The sequence below is a fragment of the Amphiprion ocellaris genome, chromosome 5, assembly GCF_022539595.1.
Source record: "Amphiprion ocellaris isolate individual 3 ecotype Okinawa chromosome 5, ASM2253959v1, whole genome shotgun sequence".
Taxonomy (NCBI): Eukaryota; Metazoa; Chordata; class Actinopteri; family Pomacentridae; genus Amphiprion; species Amphiprion ocellaris.
Window position 1 is genome coordinate 22,088,991 of NC_072770.1, and position 19,447 is coordinate 22,108,437.

The 19,447-nt window shown below is 39.8% G+C and overlaps 1 protein-coding gene and 1 long non-coding RNA gene across 2 annotated transcripts in view; one reads left to right on the top strand and one right to left on the bottom strand.

Moving 5' to 3' along the window:
* LOC111565896 (uncharacterized) overlaps positions 1 to 14,666 on the top strand; it is a 40,141-nt gene extending 25,475 nt beyond the window's left edge. The window contains exon 3 of the long non-coding RNA XR_008601688.1: positions 14,464 to 14,666. This is a non-coding gene — a long non-coding RNA (uncharacterized LOC111565896). The remainder of the gene's footprint in view (positions 1 to 14,463) is intronic.
* Positions 14,667 to 14,949: 283 nt separating this feature from the next.
* On the bottom strand, positions 14,950 to 19,159 carry LOC129347238 (keratin, type II cytoskeletal 8-like). Its single transcript, XM_023266180.3, has 9 exons — positions 18,675 to 19,159; positions 17,215 to 17,423; positions 17,042 to 17,102; positions 16,850 to 16,945; positions 16,568 to 16,732; positions 16,345 to 16,470; positions 16,036 to 16,256; positions 15,893 to 15,948; positions 14,950 to 15,780 (listed from the first exon to the last, which is right to left on the bottom strand). Exons 1-9 carry the CDS (start codon positions 19,068 to 19,070, stop codon positions 15,644 to 15,646), a joined length of 1,467 nt encoding a protein of 488 aa, XP_023121948.2. The 5' UTR covers positions 19,071 to 19,159; the 3' UTR covers positions 14,950 to 15,643.
* Between the last annotated feature and the right edge of the window lie 288 nt (positions 19,160 to 19,447).

Genomic DNA, 19,447 nt, shown 5'->3' on the forward strand with positions numbered 1-19,447 from the left:
TGTCAAACCACTTATAGCGTGTTTCTATGCAAAAAATTGTAAATTTTAAGGCTATTTTAAGATAAAAATATCTCATGAACTGTTAGAAACCTCTCATTTTAGACAATTTTTTGGTATTGTTCCATTGATTCAAAATCTGTAATACTTGACAAGTACAGATCAAATAATCTGTGGGTGAGTTTAAATATGAGAAATATTTGAAGTTGCAATGAAAAGTCACATCTTTGCACACATTTTACCCAAAAAAGATAATGCAAAAGTCAACTAGGAATTTTTCTCTCACATAGAAATGTTGATTTCTTCTGGAAAAACTCAAGTCAACGCTAGTATTTAATCAAATTAAACTTGAAAATCAACAACAGTTGTTGTGTTTCAACAACAAACTGCTGCTGTCTGTGTAATGTGTCACTTAAACAGAGATTTCCTAAAAACAAGAGTTAGGTGACATCTGTGAGCCTCTCTCTCTCTCTCTCTCGCTGTATTGCACTGGGAAGGCTACAGTTCACCCAGCTGCTACCTTTCAGGTGACATTATTTTGTTGCTGAACATCTATTTCTGTTTTTGATTTTCTAAAACAACTCACGGCGAAAGTCAAGTGTACTCACACACCCACCAACACACACACACATGTACACACATCACAGAGCAAGTGGGGAGAAAGGGCAATTATTTTTACACCTTTCATGGAGTAGAGACCTCTGTGAAAGTTGGCCAGAGGCTGGTGAACTCCTGGTGGACTGGGACTGTCTGTATGACTGATGTTCTGTGGTTGGAGGAGAACAAATGGATTTTCTATATTTGTAGCTGATCACAAAGCAGCATTCTGTTCTCTGAGACGCAGCAGTTCACTGCAGCTCAGTGGATCCGATGGGATTGTGGAGAACAGCGAGTTGACACTGAAGCTGTAGCTGCTTTTTCTTATCGTCTGTGCTTTTTATACCATGAGCACCAAACAATGAGCTTTTAATGAGGGTATTTGTGGCTGCTTATGCTCAGGGCTTGTTACAGAGCAAGATTCAGTTTCACTTTCACAGCTTGAATTGTGCCCTTATTGCTTAAACATTACATTATCTGTGTCTCCAGAGCAGTCAAAACCCACACTGATGGATGATTCAGCTGTGCAGCCATCATAAGTTACTGATGTCATTTTAAAGGATCAGAGAAATGTGTCCACATGCTTCTTAGCTCTTTCAAACTCCTCCGTGTGTTTAAAAGTCGAGGACCTAAGGTGTGATAAAATGATGAAGTGAATGAAAGGACATCTTTAGAAAGTGACAAGTGACCATTTGTTTTCTAAATTCCATGTAATTCTGAACATTCTTTGACTGATTAAAAAATTCTATATGCAGAGACAGTGGAGTAGTTAAATAGCTTCAATGCTTTATAAGTTGAATCAGCTTAAATCTTAACTTTTTCTGCTGCCAGAAACATTTATAAATATATGTTGGTTCAATCATTTTGAGGCTCTGTAGTCTCTCAGTTTTGAAATATAAAACTAATGCTGTTAATATAGAATATATGATGTAGAAATATAACCTTGAGCTGCTAGCCTCAAGTAGGGACAAGTAGCAGCCTCCAGAGGTCTAGTAAAGCCTTCATTTCTATCTACAATCCCTCAGGTTTTCTCATTTTCTTGACGTCTTCAACGGATGCTTTCTCAAGAGATATCTCTTGAGGCATTTTAGTAGATGGTTTTTATCTCCATCTGTTGCTAAAAATAAAACTTTCCACATAAACAGCAATTCCTGCTTAAACCTGTGACCATACTTTGATGGTTCAGACTGGAGGTTCCCTTTAAAAAAAAGTCTTTTGAAAGCAACCCAGTCATCAAAAAATGAAGTTCTTATACAGCTCAACAGCATTCTTACTTATTTATGTTTTGACAGAAATGTATTTGTCCCCTAAAGGTAACAGCATGAATTAGCAAGAAATGTGTTTGAAAGAGTTTGTCAAAGAGTATGTTTGACAGGAGGTGGTTTGCAGTGCCATTTGAGCTCAATAATTTTCCACTGAAGTTTTATTTTTTATATATATATATATATGTGTGTGTGTGTGTGTGTGTGTGTGTGTGTGTGTGTATATATATATATATACACACACACACACACACACACACACACACACGAACATGTGACATATGAAGCTTCCCCTCACCCCCTTACTTCTGGGTAACAAGGATAATGAGACCCACATCATCTATTATATGACTGGGAAAGCAATGACAGTAAAGCTGTGAAACAAATGGCAATGATATTCATCCATCCATCATCTACACACCACTTAATCCTCATTAGGGTCACGGGAGGGGCTGGAGCCTATCCCAACTGACTTAGGGCAGGGGACACCCTGGACAGGTCTCCAGTCTATGTCAGAGCTACATATACAGACGATCAATCACTCTCACATTCACACCTACGGACAGTTTAGAGTTACAAATCAACCTCAGCACTTTTTTGGACTGTGGGAGGAAACCGGAGTACCTGGAGAAAACCCACTCATGCACAGGGAGAACATGCAAACTCCATGCAGAAAGATCTGGGAAGGCAATGATATGTTGATGTGAAATATACCTGTGATACGAGACAAACATAATTTGAAAGAAAACACCCTCAAAACTTTATTGAGAATGCAGTTTAGTCATATTGGATATCCATTTTTAGGAGACAGGGCGACATAAGAGACATCACTTATGTTTTTTGTTTAATTGCAGTGGTATCCTAAAGACCCCTTTTACTATATTTAATGTGACTATGTGGTTTAATGGAACTTTACCACACCTGGCCACTAGGTGTCACTGGTGACTTCTCTGACTCTGTGGATCACCTGGCTGTCCTTGTGATACTGCCTCAGAGTTTAAACTATATCTTTCTGCCTACATGTTAATGTATTTGCCCTTTTAGTGATATTCCTTTCTCCTAGTGGTTTTGTTCCTGCTTCATACTGACAACCATATGGACCAGTAACCACTAAATAACAGTCAAAGCCTCTTGGATGAGAGATGAAATGTCTTCAAGAACGTACAAGAGAAGTGTGGTTGAGTTCTACTGAAGCTCTTATGATTACCATGACCTGGATAAATAACCTTTTAACCCATCTGCAGTGTCTATTTTTTTCATTGTAACTCTTTATTGTGATTCATCCACTCATTGTATCACAGGACTATTGTGTAAAAATTGCCGGACTTAATTTTAACCTTTGAAACTACGCCTGTACTTTTCATAAAGTACATCAACATGAATAGTCGGGTTTAAACCTGTATGTTTCCCCTCCCCTCTCTTCTGTTCTCTCCTTACGGAGGTAATCATTTCTTCCTGATGGGTGCCAACACATCGGCCTGTCACTGCCTCTTTACGGTCCCCTCCACCGCTGGCACTTCCCTGCCTGTGACACACTATCATTTTACCCTCCAGCAGTTTTCAATTTAGATTGTTAAAACCAGCATGTTCTTTATAGACAGCAGGGAAGTAAATCTTGAAAGCTGCTGTGAAAGCATAGTGACAGTGTTTTCTGTAAAGCTTTTCGGCTTGACCCAGGGTCACGAACAAGGCTGATCTGATAGAGGCTGACATCCCATTAGTCTTGCATAACCCCACTAACACCATACAATGTGATCTGGTTTTCTCGTTTTCTCTTGCTGGATTTGTCCTCAGCTATGAAAGTAGTTTTTTTGAAAGAGGACAGTGTGATTGGTCCCAAAGAGTTTTTGTGGCTGTGTTTTTTTTCTGTGCAGTTAAATGGTTCATATATGTTGATGCCATCCACCCATTGCCAAGACAGTAGTCAAGTTTTCACTGATATTCTTTATGACACTTTCCAAAGTAACTAGGTGGTTGGCAATGAGCATACTGCTTACTTAATTACTTAAAATAGTAGGAATGCGTGTTCTGGAAGCCTTCATCCATACTAAAATCTTCAAAACACTTCAGAATCTGAAAATGTGTATCCAGTCACTATTGGTGTGCGTTGGGCATGCGGGTACCAGTGTAAGCATGAAGCAGAGAGTTGGTTGGTTAGTTGTAGAAAATACTGTAGAGAAGAACAGCAATGACATAAAGTAAGACTAGAGATTTCAAAGTCACAGAGACCTTTTTTGTCAGTATCTCTCAATACGTGTGGTCCATACAGAGAAAGTGAAATGCCATTTCTCAGAGCTCTGAAGTGTACAAAAAAGAATATATATATATATATATATATATATATATTACTGTGGTATTGGTGTCTCAAAATGGTTTACACTGATATTTTATGCCTTCCAACAACACAGTTTGTGATATTTAAATTCAGATTGAGCAGATGCCACTCAAAATACAACAGCAGAATTTTTATTCAGTCAGTATTCAGGTAGATAAGTGTTTAAGCAGTGTTGGTGGGAAGCTGTGGAGGGATTCTGTCTTGATAGCAACTGATACATCCATTTTGGGAGAAAAAATACTTTAAAGCTACTTTTAATTTACTTTGTTTACTTGATAGCGCATTTGTAAAACTATGAACAGACTTGAGACTTTAATGTTGGTCCAGAAGAATAGATTTTTGGTGTAGATGCCTCATCAGTACTATTACACATACGATCTGTAAGGCAGAAATTTGTCTTCTACACATGAAATAGAAGTGAAATTTCCTCCCCTGTGTTTTCTGGTGGTGTGTATGAAGTGATGACCAGGGGAGTTTTTCGTCTCAGCTGCCATATATTTAAAAAAAAGAGAAGCTCTCTGGGAAGGAGGGAAAAATGAAAACCCAAAATAATTACCTAACTTCCATTATGGGATATCTATTACCTGATAAGGTCAGTGCTCATTTGTCTCCCTTAAACACGCCGTCAGCTGTTGGCAGGCAGGCGAGCAGGGAGGTTGTGCTGTGATGATCCAACATGGGGAGTGCGATCACCGGGGTTCCTTAATGAACAGTGGGACTGTTTTTTATCCACACACGCCAGAGAAATCCTCCATCACCACGACAGACTGGACTCACCTGGGGCTCAGCTTTGAAACGGTTTCTTCCAATTTAGCCGGCAAGTGCACCGAGCAGATCCTGTTTTGTTGTTCAGTGGTGGTTGTGGTTCAATATATCCAGGAGGAGGATTTATTATTTGAATTTAGGTCAGGACAGATCTTTACTGATAGATCTGTGTGTCATATAAAGAAATCTGTCAGGACAACATGACTGCAGAATGTATCCGTCTGTATTTGATCTGTTTGCAGGTTTTAGAAATTGTACAATCAAATCTAGAATTATTGCCATGTTTATTTTTACACTGTTCATTGTAAAACTAAAGTAAGGTTCTATTAAAATTTAACAGTGCAGAATTTCCTTAACTATCGCTGTGTCTTGACTCAGATTCCAAGGCACAGTCTGTTACCACTATTGCTTTAGGTCCTTATAGAGATTTTCATGCAATAGATTGCAGAGCCAGAGACCAATCAACATCAGCAAGCACATTGATCTGTCTGATAATGACTCCATATGGCCACTTTCCAGAAGGCCCTAAGGCCCATCGCATCAATACTGCATTTAAAAACTTTTTGTTACACAAACTTGTATTAGGGAAATCCTTGATAGGAGTCAGATCTAATACTGATAACAATACTCACAACTTAATAGCTCAGACTTCCATAGTCTCTAACACTCCAAGTGAAAGTACAGAATCTGCTGTAGATATGTGGCCTAAAAGGATTTTTGATCGTTTCAGTACTTTTACATTGTTATTATTTTATCATTTTGGTCTTTAATGAAAGCTTTGCTGATGCTGCTCACATGACCATCTAAGTGTTTTACTGTTGCTATAACTTCTCATGATCAAGACCAATGATGTTTTTTTTTTTTTTTTAGATATGCTGTGAGATAATGAACCTAGTTATGATCAAATGAATGTACCATTGTTTGACAGAGCTGGAAGAATCAAGCTGAGTAACATCACACTTTAAAGAGAAAGTGAGAGAAATAAAGCATATTTATTAAAGGTAATTATTTCCACAATTAAAAGTTCTACTCAGCTGTTGGGTCATGATACTCTGCAGCATCACTGATGAAATGATGTGGTGCAATCTATAGACAATTTCAGTGTCAGCACTACAAAACGCCGTTGGCTGATTGATCCCTTCCAAACACCTTTGTTTGTGTGATCTAATTAAATGAATTTGTCACTGTAGCAGATCATTGAGCACAAAAGACTGTTACAACACAGAGATTTGACACAAGAGAGTCCCTGAAAACCTGGTGCCAAAATCTAGTTTAAAGAGGTTTGTTATTTTATTTTAAATGATAATAAAATTGTGCTTAATCAAACTACCTCAAACAAACATATATCAAAGGTATTGTGTATTTTAAGTATGTGAAAAATGTACATGTAGTAATTTATTTATTTATTTTGCCAGTATGTGGAAAGATTGTAATATAATTTAAACATTTAGATTTCCCCAAATATCTCAGTTGCCTTTAGCAGGGTTTAGACATATTTCTATGTAAAGGACAAATTCTAAAAAATTGAAGAAAAAAACCAAGGGATGTGACATCAATATTTCTATTCCGTTCCCCTAAAGCACCAACAGTGTGCAACACTAACGTTAGCTTAGAAATGGAGTCAACTCATATCAATAAACAGCTGGCAACACAACACAGACTCGAACATGAACTCCACATAAGCCCCCCCCCCAAAAAAAATTCCCATTCCCATCTGCCTGTCCAGCCAGATGGGAATGTGACTGACGTTGGGAGGAAACTGGGGTTCCCATCACAGTCAACTGTCTAAACAGGTGAGCCATGAATTAGGATTTAGTGTCCCCATCACAGTGGCAATTGTGAGCCTGGGGAAGATTTGCTGCATGTCATTCTCCCCAACCTTTCCTGTCACTCTTCAACAGCTCCATAATAAAGGTTCAAAATACCCAAAAACTAAATTATAGTCTAAGGTAGTCTTTATCACAAAGTTTTACAAGGAGAGTCGTGTAGTCTATAGTCCCAAATATAGTTTATAGTGAAACTGTAATAAAAATTAAACCTCATCTAGCAACATGATCATGTATTGCTCTGTCTGATGCTCACTGATGTGAGCAATGGTTGCCTGTGTCATTAAACACAAGGGTTTTCTCAGTGTTATACAGAGAAGTGTAATGTTTCTAAGCATTGTTTCAGCAGAGAAGGTGTGCAGATGTACTGGGGTGAATGTAGAGGAAATAAAGACTCACTCCAACTTATCATGAAGTACAAGCTATCTATTGTGCAGTTGCTTACATGTTCAAACCTGGAAGGCGACATGCTCCAGTGCATGTGATCTTCAGGTAAACAGACTTAAATGAGGGTGCTCCTGAATTCTATTCAAGTTAGGACATTTTCATGCTTTTTACTGTAACCTGGGAAACAGTACCACTGGATTTAATTCTTATTGAATGAGAGAGCAGCATTAAAGGTGTTTAAGATTCACAGAACAACTGTTAATCTGGTCGAAACTCTGGGCTTCAAGCAAACCTGAGTACAATTTCTCTTTGTTAAGGAGACGAGAGAAGCCAAGAGTAGTTGTTCTGAGTATTATTTGACTTCAACCTACTTACAGCAAAATTCAGGATTAACTACTTATAAACAGCAACCTCTCAACAGACAGTAAACATTAAGGAGGTGATGGAGATTGAGTCTCAACTTATTTTACCTGCATGTGACAGAGCCTAACAGACACATTTCTTGTGTGATTAACAAAAGTGTGTGAGGCAAAAAGGTCTGAACAAAGAATACATCTATTAACAACACTAACATTGTAAAAGCACCTAACAAGTTGTACATAAAATCCTTCTACCCTCTACCCTTTGTGGACTACTGCATCAGCTAAATGCTAAACTCGGCATTTTCACATGCTCATAGTGAGTATTAGCAAGTACAACGTTAGCCATTTACACAGTCTTATTTTAGGATGTTAACACACTAATACTGCTTGATTAGCACTGCACTTCAAGTAAAACTGAGTCTGATGGAAATGTCCTTTGCCTTGCAAGTATTTGGTCAAAAACCACAGTATTGGAAAGATTAACATTTTTGAACTGATGGTGGGTCTTATATGAAAACTAGATGGGAACCTACCAAATGTAATGACAGTCAACTGAACATAAATATTACCTTCATGTTGGGTCTAAGGAAAAGTCAAAGCATCACCAAATTCAGTACGATGCTGTTCTGTATATCCTCATCCATCCTGGTAACCAGATAGAAAATTTTGTGCTGATTTGTGTAGAAGATGTTGAGCTTAATAGATACGCAAAAACTTTGAGCTTGTAGTGCTGGATTAAAGGCAATCAGCAGGATTTATCCTCTGGGAACCAGAATTTTATGAAAATTCCCTTGACACCAATAAAATAAAATAATTTTAAAAATAGTTAGCTTCTTGATGGAAGTAGATGAAAAGTTAAATCATGAGATTTATCCTCTGGGGATCAGGTGTCTATAAAATTTCCATGCAGTTCATTCCATAGTTCGTAGGGCACTTCATTGTGGGTCAACCAAGACTGAAATCCTTAGATCCATGTTTTTACGATGGTTAAACAAAGGCCAATGTCTGGAAAAAGTGGACACCTTTTTAGCCTCTTTTGTTGTCTCTGGGTCTCTTTAGTAGAAGCAACACTGTTAGATTGTTAAACAAATCAGTGAAGCCACCATAAAAGATTTCTTGCATCATGTGAAGTTGCTCAGTGTTGCTTTTGCTTAGTATTACTTGTTCTACTCGTTTTGAACATGACACCTGGACAATCTCAGGTGACATGTGGTGCACCACCCAACATCACAAGAACCTGCCCTCGAAAAATCTGCACATAGTTCAGTCAGTCATTAACACCCTGTCGTTATTAAACATTCAGGCAGTTGAAAGGGCTCCGAAGCCGTGGAGCCACAGGTGAGTGCAGGTCTTATCTTGACCCTCCAGCTGTGCCCCAGTTACCCATCACTGCCTCTGGTAACAGGAATTTAGTTCACAGAGTTTAAAATTAGTCCGGGCATCTATCATTTCCCACAGGCTGAATAGGTTGGTGTAGGCGCCCTGGCACAGGCAATCTGTCTCCACACATCAGTCCGTCCCGCCTCACAGCACCATCACTCAAACACGCCGCCTTTTCACCGGGGACAGAGGCAGTGCCTGCGGAGAAGAGAAATATTGCTGTAGGACACACAAGCAAACACTCAGGAGATACTTTAATACATGCTCTGTGCTGAGCATCAATAATGGAAAGAGGATGTATCGCTCTGCATGCAAACAGAAATGGGAGAGTGAGCTAATTGTCACAGTTTAAGACATCTACAGACTCAAAAATATCTGTAGACTGACTTTATGGCTTAAAACGCAAATGTGAAAATTCACATTCCACTGAACATTGAAATGGGAACAGGAACACTTACAAAAATGAATTCCTTCTTTTTACTCAGGCCAAAGCTGCAAGAGCACAGCTGACATTACTATAAATCTACCCCTATTTAAGAGCTGTGGTGTCTGAACACTGGACAAGAGCTACAACACATCAGCTGGAGGGCACGAAGCAGCAGAGCTAACACAAGGCAGCATATCTCTCAGCTGCTGTCGACTATGCGGGTTAATATACTGTGACATTACACACGGACTTCATTTTGTTGTACCGATGGACAATGGAATAACACACCTGAGGCACAAAATCTGTAAAAGCAGCCTAAAAGCAATTTCCCTTGAAACATGTTAAAGTGGCATTTGTTATGTTGGAGCTTTACTGCATTTGCATATTTCAAGCGACTTTACAGCCTGTTTCCTTTCGTGGGTATGAAACATTTTAATATTTTAGTTCCTTTGATTAACTCGGTTCTTAACATATATGCTTCAGCGTGTAAAAATATTGCACTAAACATGTCTACTTTTGACTGACTGTATACACCCTCAAATATTTTCTATTTATCTGTTAATGCTGTTGGAACAAATATTTGACCTTTAGCTATCTTTAGTGAAAAGCACTACACAGTGTAATGCAAAACAATCTCTTTACATATTTTAGGACTGATTAGATGCAGGGACTGAGGACTGACAGACAAGCAAATTTCAGATTTACATCTCCATTATTATTTGCATTGCAGGGTCGTTGTGGATGCTGTGCAGGATGCATTCACAGTGCACTGCAGCCTTCTGTACTTACGCACATGAACACACAAAACCAACACAACATGAACAGTTACTGTAACAAAACTCAATTTTTTTTATATGATTTTGATGTCCCGATAAGGCTATAAGAAACATAAAAAAGGGAAATGGACACTGAAATATGGCAAAAGGAGGAAATAAGTGTGCCATTCTCTATATTTTGTAAAAATAAATAAATAAATAAATTGTACATCCATAAATACACCTTCATTTATTGTGGATGATTGGACCTGCTCACATTGAAGTTGGTTTGAGCAGTGAAGGGGATTACCATATTTTACTGCTGCAGTAAGAATGTGGGAGCAGCATGGCCATAGAAATTACAAACACAAAATACTCCACTGAATTTCATTTATTTCAAAGGAATTAGTGCAACTTTGCTGAATTTTCACAAATGAAAGAGAACCCATGAATCCCAAGTAGTGGAAGACATCATAGACTGCATTCACACTGCAATCCTTAATGCTCACTTTTGTTTTCTGTTAGGTGTTGTGATTTTTTTTAATGCAGTAAATGTCAGGTTCCAGTCTTAAACTCACCCACATGCGTAAAAGGTTCACACACAGCCTGCTGTTGGACAGAAGTAGACATGAAGCAGTTGAAAGCAGCGTTTGACAGTTTCATTCATAAGTTGATGTGCGACGGAAGCCAGTGAATTTGTGAGCAGATAATAATGAGGACAAAGATGAGGAGGAAGAAAGATGCAATGGCACAATGCAGCATACCTGCTGCTTCCGCACAGAGGTGTGGATGAGGAGTGGCATCCAGGAGTGGTGAGATCATGATGTAATGGCTTAAAAATCCATAAACAGCTCCCAGGGTAGCATTTAACTCCATTTTTCCAGTGCGTCTTCACAAGACTCTTCCAACAATGTACACCGGATAAATTCTAACATGACTGTTCAGACTTAAGATAACGCTGTACAAAAATCTGACTAGTATCTGATTTAGAAATACACATGAAACCGGTCCAAATCCGAAGATCTGACTCCATGTGATTTGTGCAGGTTACACTGTTCTATTAAAACTGATCTGTCACACATTAGCAAAAAAAGACAGAGAAGAAAAACAGACTTAAGCCACTTTTGCCTGCAGTCTGAGCATATCCTAAAAGAAGAGAGACAGATGATAATAATCAAGATGCACAGACCTGCAGAGGAGAGGTGTATGGATTTTGCAGGTATAGCAACTTCTGTTGGTAGGGTTTATCAACACACAGTAGATTAAAATGATAAGTAAATATCTTGTGGGGAATTTGTTGATCTTATTTTAAACTATTTGCATTTAAGGCCACAGTAGTTGCATTTGCAGTTTATTTTTAATCAGAAAATAAGCTCCGCCAAACTGAGAATGTCTCATCTTTGCATGAGTTTGAAGCAAGAATCTGGAAAAAAAGAAATTTAAGTGAATTTTAAATTGCTTGACATCCCTACCAAGCAGTGATTTTTTGTTTAGATTATTTATTTTCTTTCTCAAATGCTAACCAGTGTAAGAATTCCAAGAAATTCCTAATAGTAGCTGATGCTGTATGTCTAACTTAATAGCTGTTGAAGCAATAAAACTGTCACCAGTAGAGAGTATAACAGAAGTCAGTTTTTAAAATTAAATCAAAACCGAGTAGTCATACAAAAATATAATAAATTGTATTGTCTGGGCTTGCTTTTTGTTCCAAAAGGGAGGCTGGTACCCACAAAGTGACTGTGCAGACAGTCCCCACAACATTAGTAAAAGCAGTGCGCACACACACACACGCACGCACACACACCCTCATTACCACCTGACAAAGACACTAAGTGATTTGACCCGTACTCACTCCACATGCAGCACACTGCTCATCAGTGTTTTTCAATGGTGGCTGCTTATATTAACCAGTATCGATTGAGGTGTTGGGGTTTGTGGAAGGTGTAATGTTTATTGATTGTGGTGCCGGGCTCAGGTTAAGGGTAAGGTCAATCTTCTCAATCACTCCTGAGATTTTCTACCAGTGCTGTGGAAGAGCCCCACCCCTCCACCTCAATCAATAGCTCATTAATGTGTGTCCTCACAAGGCAGTGAGGGCAAACAAAACAAAGGTCATTTTCTGCTGGAGGATCTGCCTCCTAATGAACTTTGCTCCTCAGTGACAGAGATCACATGCTCACACGTGTGCTGTCTGAAAATCTGATTCACAAGAATATACAGTAAAAGCTGACAAACACTCACAGTGTTTGAATAATTAGTCTTTACATGTATTTAGTATGAAAAGGTATAAACTTCAAGCAAGTCATCTTCACTTTTGAGTACGTTATATGTACGTCCTTTAATAGGTTTGCATATATACGCATAGATAGAAACAACACAATGAAAGAATTATTGTGAATATTTATTCCTTTTTTACATTTATCTGAAACTGACCACATTCTTCTAAGTAGTTAGAGAGTATGTAGTGTTGTTTTTCAAACTGAAAATCGCCATCGTCAAATCAATTAGATGATATAATTATTCAAGTACCTCTGCTTGTGTGTTTTGTGTGTTTAGTGACGGCATGAGAGCAGAAAGGAGTTGATTTTTGTCCTCAGGCAAAGTGATTCTGACTAATTTGTACATAATCATAAGTACATGATTAGATATAATTAGACAAATGACACATAATTGTCCTGCATTTTCTAAATGCTGTCAGTTGTATTATATACAGATGGGTGGCAAATGAGAGGAAAAACTAACAATAAGTGTTTTAGGAGGTGTTGGGCCACCATGTGCCAAACCAGGTCCAAACCATTATGGCAAGGATTCTACAAGTGTCCGAACTTTACTGCATCTATAGAATCAGTCAGACTGATATTCCTGTTTTTATGGTTTAATTATTTTGCACTTGGCACTTAACACTTATCTAAACGTTGTTTATTAGGGGTCATATAATTTGATCTTGGTTTTTTTGCTGCACCTATGGAATTGTTGGCACATTTCCTTCACCATTATGTCTTTAAGATTATCCTCTCAATACCATCCCGAGCTTGTAAAATGTCAACAAAAAAAGCATGTAGGCATCTTTTTCTTCTGTCTTTGTTTGAGACCAGACTTGGTCTTCTTGAACATTTGCGTAAGACTGCATGGACAGCAGAAAGAAGCAGAGGAATCCACTTTATTAGCCTGATTGCAAACTCAGGCTTCAGCTGTACATCTTATTCATTTATACTCTCCTGTAGGGTTGTAGCTGCATTCAAAGGCAACAAGTTACCTGTTTCATGTCAAGTGCTGCTGACACAGAGAAGTTGTTAGAACAATAAGACCAGTGATCCTCTTCAAGGACAAACAGCTCGTAGACTAAACTATTTCTCTGGGGGATGTAATGACTAGTGCTATTCCATTCTTTGTGCCCCTGTAGTACTGTCAAGATAAACATTGCAGATGTAATCACATTTAGGTACGTGCTCATCGCTTCCTTTTTTTCTGAATCAAAGGTGTCTTAATTGTCCAGATTGACATTTGCTGATAGTTACATCAACGCACAGCTGGAAGTATTGTGTCTCCTTAGAGAGACGATCACTGAACAAACAGATATGCCACCTGTATGAAGGATGAAAGGTTTGATTTATAACAGGTGGGATTTCCCTGTTTCCTTCAGGGTGAAAAACTGTATCCCTTCTAATTGTTTTAGCAGTGTTGAAACTGGTCCGGTGGAAACATGAATGTTATAGCCTCAGGATTTGGCATCATTATGATGGTTTAACTTTAATTCATCTGGGACTGGTGTCAACTCTTAAATGCACCATCTCTGCCAGCTCTCTGAGCCCCAGGTGAAGTTCAACAAAAGAATTTCCTTGTTAACCTACTAATACAGAATTTGACTGCAGGATGCACTTTTAAAAATACACCATTCTGTGTGTGCACACAATAGTGCAGTGCAATGAATTCAGCATTTTTTTACCCAACAGGCTCAGAAATAACAGAGGTCAAAGCACAAACCTTGCCAGTAATTTTGGTGCAACATGTGAAAGTATGTTAGCACAGTGTTTAGTCTGAATTATGAACAGAGGGTAGATTGGTGCTGTATGTGTTAGTAAACTTACATAAATAATTTGCAATCTCAGCAAACACACTCTTCCTGCTTTCTGTGAATGTGTCATGAGATTACAAACCCAGCTATACCTCACCTGACCACCAGGAGTTCTCTTCTGAGGAACCTCTTACCGAAGACAGCTCTCATTTTACTAACAGTCCACACTTTCAATCAACTAATGCATGAAAAGCAGTCATCAGGTTATTGAAGCATCCCTCACTACGTTTCTACTGTCGTGCTTGCTTTTCTATCACCGATCTTACATTGGTGTTCTCCTTTGCTGCTATGTAAGGAAATTCTACTGGAGTCCAGAGCGCTGGCTGATAAAGGAGTTTAAATGAAGTCAGAAGTTGCGAAACACACCGGAGCCACTATGACAAAGAGCAGATGAGAATGTGATGAAATAAAACCCATGTAATGCCCTTTCACCTGTGTCTGTGTGCTCACCTCCTCTGTATAGTACAAAAGAGATAGAAATGTGCTCTGTATCCTGATATTTGAAATGATTAAAGTAATAATTTGTCGGATTAATTAGTAATTTTTTTGTGTATTTTTTCAGTCTTTATCAAATCAATAAGTCTTTAATGAATTATGACTTTGGTATTCGCTAGAAATGCCAATGTGGACTCCACATATATTACTCTAGCTGACTGCAAGCACTAACAGTAAAAATGGCACAGCACTGCCCCCAAGTGAAATCTCATCTTGCTGTTTCAGTAAAACTTTCCTAAGCTGAAAGTAGTCAAGGATTCTCAACAGTGACAGACAGAGGCAATCATTTTTGTTCCAGGATTCATTTTATTCAGATTTATTTTATGTCATTTACTGCAACAGTCATCAGTTATGTTGCTAGAAAGACTTTTACAAAATAATTCTGGTCTCAACATGAGTTTGAAGGCAATGAGAGGCAAAACTAAGCAGGGAAAGTTTGGACAGAACAGTAAAAAAAAGGAGCAAACCAGTAACCAATCGGTTCAAAGTTTAACTGTAAACATGTAAAGTCACACAAATGTCTTCCATTCCTCTGATGACCAGAGTTGGTCAGTGACTTGCTCCTATTCATTATATCAGTTCTCAAATGTAGGAGACTTTCTGCCCATGTGAGCTACAGGATCTTTCAGAGCAAACTACAGTGCACAACTCAGTACAGATTTTCAAATGGTTGCCTTGTTTAGTTTTAACACTCCAACTTTTCTTTTTTTCTTTTTTTTCCTATTTATTGGAAATCAGTGCAGGAAGAAAAAAAAATTGCCTTGCGAAGTAACCGGGCCATTGTGTGTTTAAGGCCACGATTACCTTCAGAAACTCCTGTTAAATGTTGTTGAACAGAACAGAATAAAGTTGCCAGTTGGGATATTCAGCTCTGTTGCTCAACGTGTTTAACAGTACTGCATAGCACCATAAAAGAGATTTAGACCAAATTCAAGAGTTTCTGAAGGGAAAGAGGGACGGCTCTCCTTTTAAAAGACTTCTTAGTATCTCCTGGAACTGACTGACTGAACTGTCGACTTGCTGATTGTAGTGCCGCCATAACCAGCCCCGCCAGACATGCTGGAAGAAAAGCTGCTGCCACCAAATCCGAATCCTCCACCCAGTCCACTGGAAGATACTGGAGCAGAAAACAAATATGGAGAGTTACTATTTATGCATTGTCTCTAGTTGTCTGTCGGTTCATGTACCATGTATGATGACCATGCATCAAATTAGAAATTAAGTAGTACCTGAACCTCCGCTGCTGCTCTGCACGTGGATGGTTGCGTTGCTACCCGTGGCCAGTCTAATAGTGGAATAATAGTGAGTTAATGCTTTCAGGCTGAAGCTTATACTGTAGCTGTGAAACTATAAATACTTGAGTTTATCCCACCTGGTCTCTTCTCCTTCCAACAGTTTCCTGTAGGTGGCGATCTCAATGTCCAGGGCCAGCTTGACGTTCATCAGCTCCTGGTACTCACGCACCTGGCGGGCCATGTCCTGCTTGGCTCTCTGCAGAGCCTCCTCCAGGTCCCGGATGCGGAGTTTGGCATCCTTCACTGCCAGCTCACCACGCTCCTCAGCCTCTGCAATCTGAGCCTCCAGGCTGGCCCTCTGTGGAAAATGAAGCCACAGATTATTTGATAAATGCACATCTTCATAAACAGAGAGGTGTCATTCATGAGAAGTTCTTGAAACATACCTGTCCCTTGACAGCCTCAATCTCATTCTGTAGACGGGCAATCATGCGGTTCAGCTCAGCGATCTCACTCTTGGTTGTGCGCAGGTCATCCCCATACTGTCCGGCAGAGGACTGCATCTCCTCATACTTTTAATAAAAATGTAACATGTTAACAAGAGAATCCAGGTGGTTGGGAAAGGTGCTGCTGGTGTCTATATAGTGCGACTGTTTTGCTTTTGCTCACCTTCGCTTTGTACCAGGTCTCTGCTTCTTGCTTGCTTCTGTTGGCGATGTCCTCATACTGGGCACGCACTTCAGCCACAATGGCATCCATGTCGAGGACACGGCTGTTGTCCATCTCCACAATGACAGAGGTGTCCTTGATCTGGCCCTGCAGCTCACGAAGCTCCTACAAACCAGTAATTGATGTAAAACAGTTAAAGCTTTTTCTTGATGATCACCAGCTTCAACTTAAGTGGTATTATGGAAGGCGTAAGTTGTATTTGACATTAGACATAGTACATACAGCCTCATAGACAGCCCTGAGGAAGTTGATCTCATCCTGAAGAGCATCAACCTTGGCCTCCAGCTCCACCTTGTTCATGTAGGCTGCATCAACATCCTGGAAACAAAATTATGTCGAGAAAGTGTGTTATAACTTGCCAAATTATACCCATGATTTAAAAAATTTTTAAGGTCTATATTGGTATTTTCTCACCTTCTTCAGGAGCACAAACTCATTCTCAGCAGCTGCACGTTTGTTGATTTCATCCTCATACCTGATGGAAAACAAAGCAACACATTAACACATTGCTATTTTATACATCTGCTCACAGTATGAAATGCACCATATATGTTTTAATTATGAAGTTTGCATCTATAAACACTGACTTCCTCTTGAAGTCCTCAACCAGGCCCTGCATGTTCTTGAGCTCTCCCTCCAGCTTGACCTTCTCGTTGCCCAGCCCATCGAGCTGTCTGCGCAGGTTGGCAATGTAGGCCTCAAACATGCCATCGATGTTGGAGCGGGTGGTGGTCTGTTCCTGCAGGAGGCTCCATTTGGTCTCCAGCATCTTGTTCTGCTGCTCCAGAAAACGAACCTGTGGAGACACAAAACAAAAGAAAATTGCTAGATATCACTCTTAAAGCATGTCAAAAAAGGATTTAAAGAGTGTGTTTTTTCACATTCCTCACCTCGGCGTCATGACCGAGTATACTGCTTCATATCTCTCTAAAGTGCCACACCCAAGTCACAACAATTGTTGCTCATGAAAGCATTTTTTGAGTGCCTACTGTTCGAGCCGTTGTAATACTAAAACGTATAAAATTTAGAATACACATCTTTAAATGTTTCATCGAATAATATTAAATATTCTTCCTAGAAGTTTCATCAACATGATTATGTGTCCTTAAGTATTTCAACTATTGTGTCTCCTGTTTGACTATGACTCATCCTATGTGCTCTGTTGAGCTATGAAAGCCACACAGTCTCTCCAGCCATAAAAAAAACTAGGTGTGGCAGATAAACCGCAGAAGACAAAGCAGCGCAGTATTATGAGATGAGTACTTTGTTTTGTGTGTCTTCGTACCAGTTTATAGTATTAAGCCTCACTATACATAAAGAAACCCATCTAGTAGCTGGCATTAATGCAGATTGTGTAATTGCTTCATCAGAATCAAGTAAAATCCAATTTACAGCTCTGTACTTGGCATTCATGTTACCCGTAACAACCAGGTGATAGGTGCGATGTGCAAATGGCAGACTTTGAACTCTGTGGGCATAGTGCAGACAGATCTCTATTCTCCCCAGCAGTCTAGCAAGCGAGGAATGGGAGAGTCACTGCAGTATAGTTGCCACCCATATTTAGATAGTGGGCAGAGAGGCCTCCACAGGCTCAGACAGGTCTATAAACCCACTGTTATTTAGATTGTGGATGGAGTTGCCAGTGTAAGATCAAGTCTATCACGATCCCTGACAGACTTGAGATTTTTATAAGCGCTCCTAATCCCAGAGGCTGTAACTCAATGGTGAATATACCAAGAGATAAGAGTCACAACTCCCTTGCTTTGTCAGCTTTGTCAATAAAAAGAATATGTTTGCATGTGGTGAGAAGTGCTCAGCAGTTTCTATAAGCAGCTAGAAGCACATTGCTGTTCCTGGGCAATACACTAAACTTGCTACTTGCTGATAGTTTCTGGTTATTTCTTTTAAACTTTTTCAACTTTTCAAAATAGACAATTATTTTGTGATATCTGCAAGAGATAAATGTAGCTGCAGCTGTATAAGACAGTGAGGCCTACAGTAAATTGGCCAAGACACAGGAAGTAACACAAAGCTCCCAGGAACCAACCTTGTCAATGAAGGAGGCAAAGCGGTTGTTGAGGGTCTTGATCTGCTCCTTCTCCTGGGTGCGGACGGCCTGGATGGTGGGGTCAATCTCCAGGCTCAGGGGGGCCAGCAGGCTCTGGTTGACCTGGACCGCTGTGATGGGTGGTGGTGTGGCGAAACTCATTCCGCCTCTTGAGCTCATCACCAAGCTGCTAGAGCTGTTACCAATACCTTGACCCATACCATAAGTGGTACTGTAACCACCAACACCCAAACCACCAAAGCTACCCCCGTAGCTACCACCAGAGCTACGCCCGAAGCTACCAGCAAAGCTTTGGCCGACTGTTCTCACAGAGGCACTCCTGACTGGAAAGGCGCTGCTGCTTGAAACAGATCTTGATGTGAAAGAGGTCTTCATTTTGTTGTTTGCAGTAGTAAGATTGCCAACTGGCTGAGCAGAAGAGATGTGAAGATGAGCAGTCTTCAAAAGGAGAGCCAAGTCCCTCTGAGCGTCTGACTACAGATCAGCCTGCTTTTATGGCTGTACAGAGCCAGGGGGAGGATCCTCCTCAGCCACTCTAACCTGTCCTCTCACTTTTGCTGCCTAACCTCCCCTGTGCTTTGGCCTACACGCCTCTGGCTCTGAATGACAGGAGTGGCCAGTCCTGTAAAACAGGTAGGGAGGGATTGCCAGGAGATAAGCCGTGACACACCCTGCAACAGGACGGGCTCAAGGGAAAGGGAGAGAAAAGAAAAGAAGTGGAGAGAAAATACAGCCTTACGTGAAAATACCCC

What these genes read in the sequence shown, in the direction of transcription:
- LOC129347238 (XM_023266180.3), bottom strand. Translation starts at nt 19,070, where the DNA reads ATGAAGACCTCTTTCACATCAAGATCTGTTTCAAGCAGCAGCGCCTTT. An exon ending in TTGAGGCTGTCAAGGGACAG is followed by an intron (nt 16,257 to 16,344) that starts GTATGTTTCAAG and finishes CATTTTCCACAG; the next exon opens with AGGGCCAGCCTGGAGGCTCA. An exon ending in TTGGAAGGAGAAGAGACCAG is followed by an intron (nt 15,949 to 16,035) that starts GTGGGATAAACT and finishes TTCCACTATTAG; the next exon opens with ACTGGCCACGGGTAGCAACG.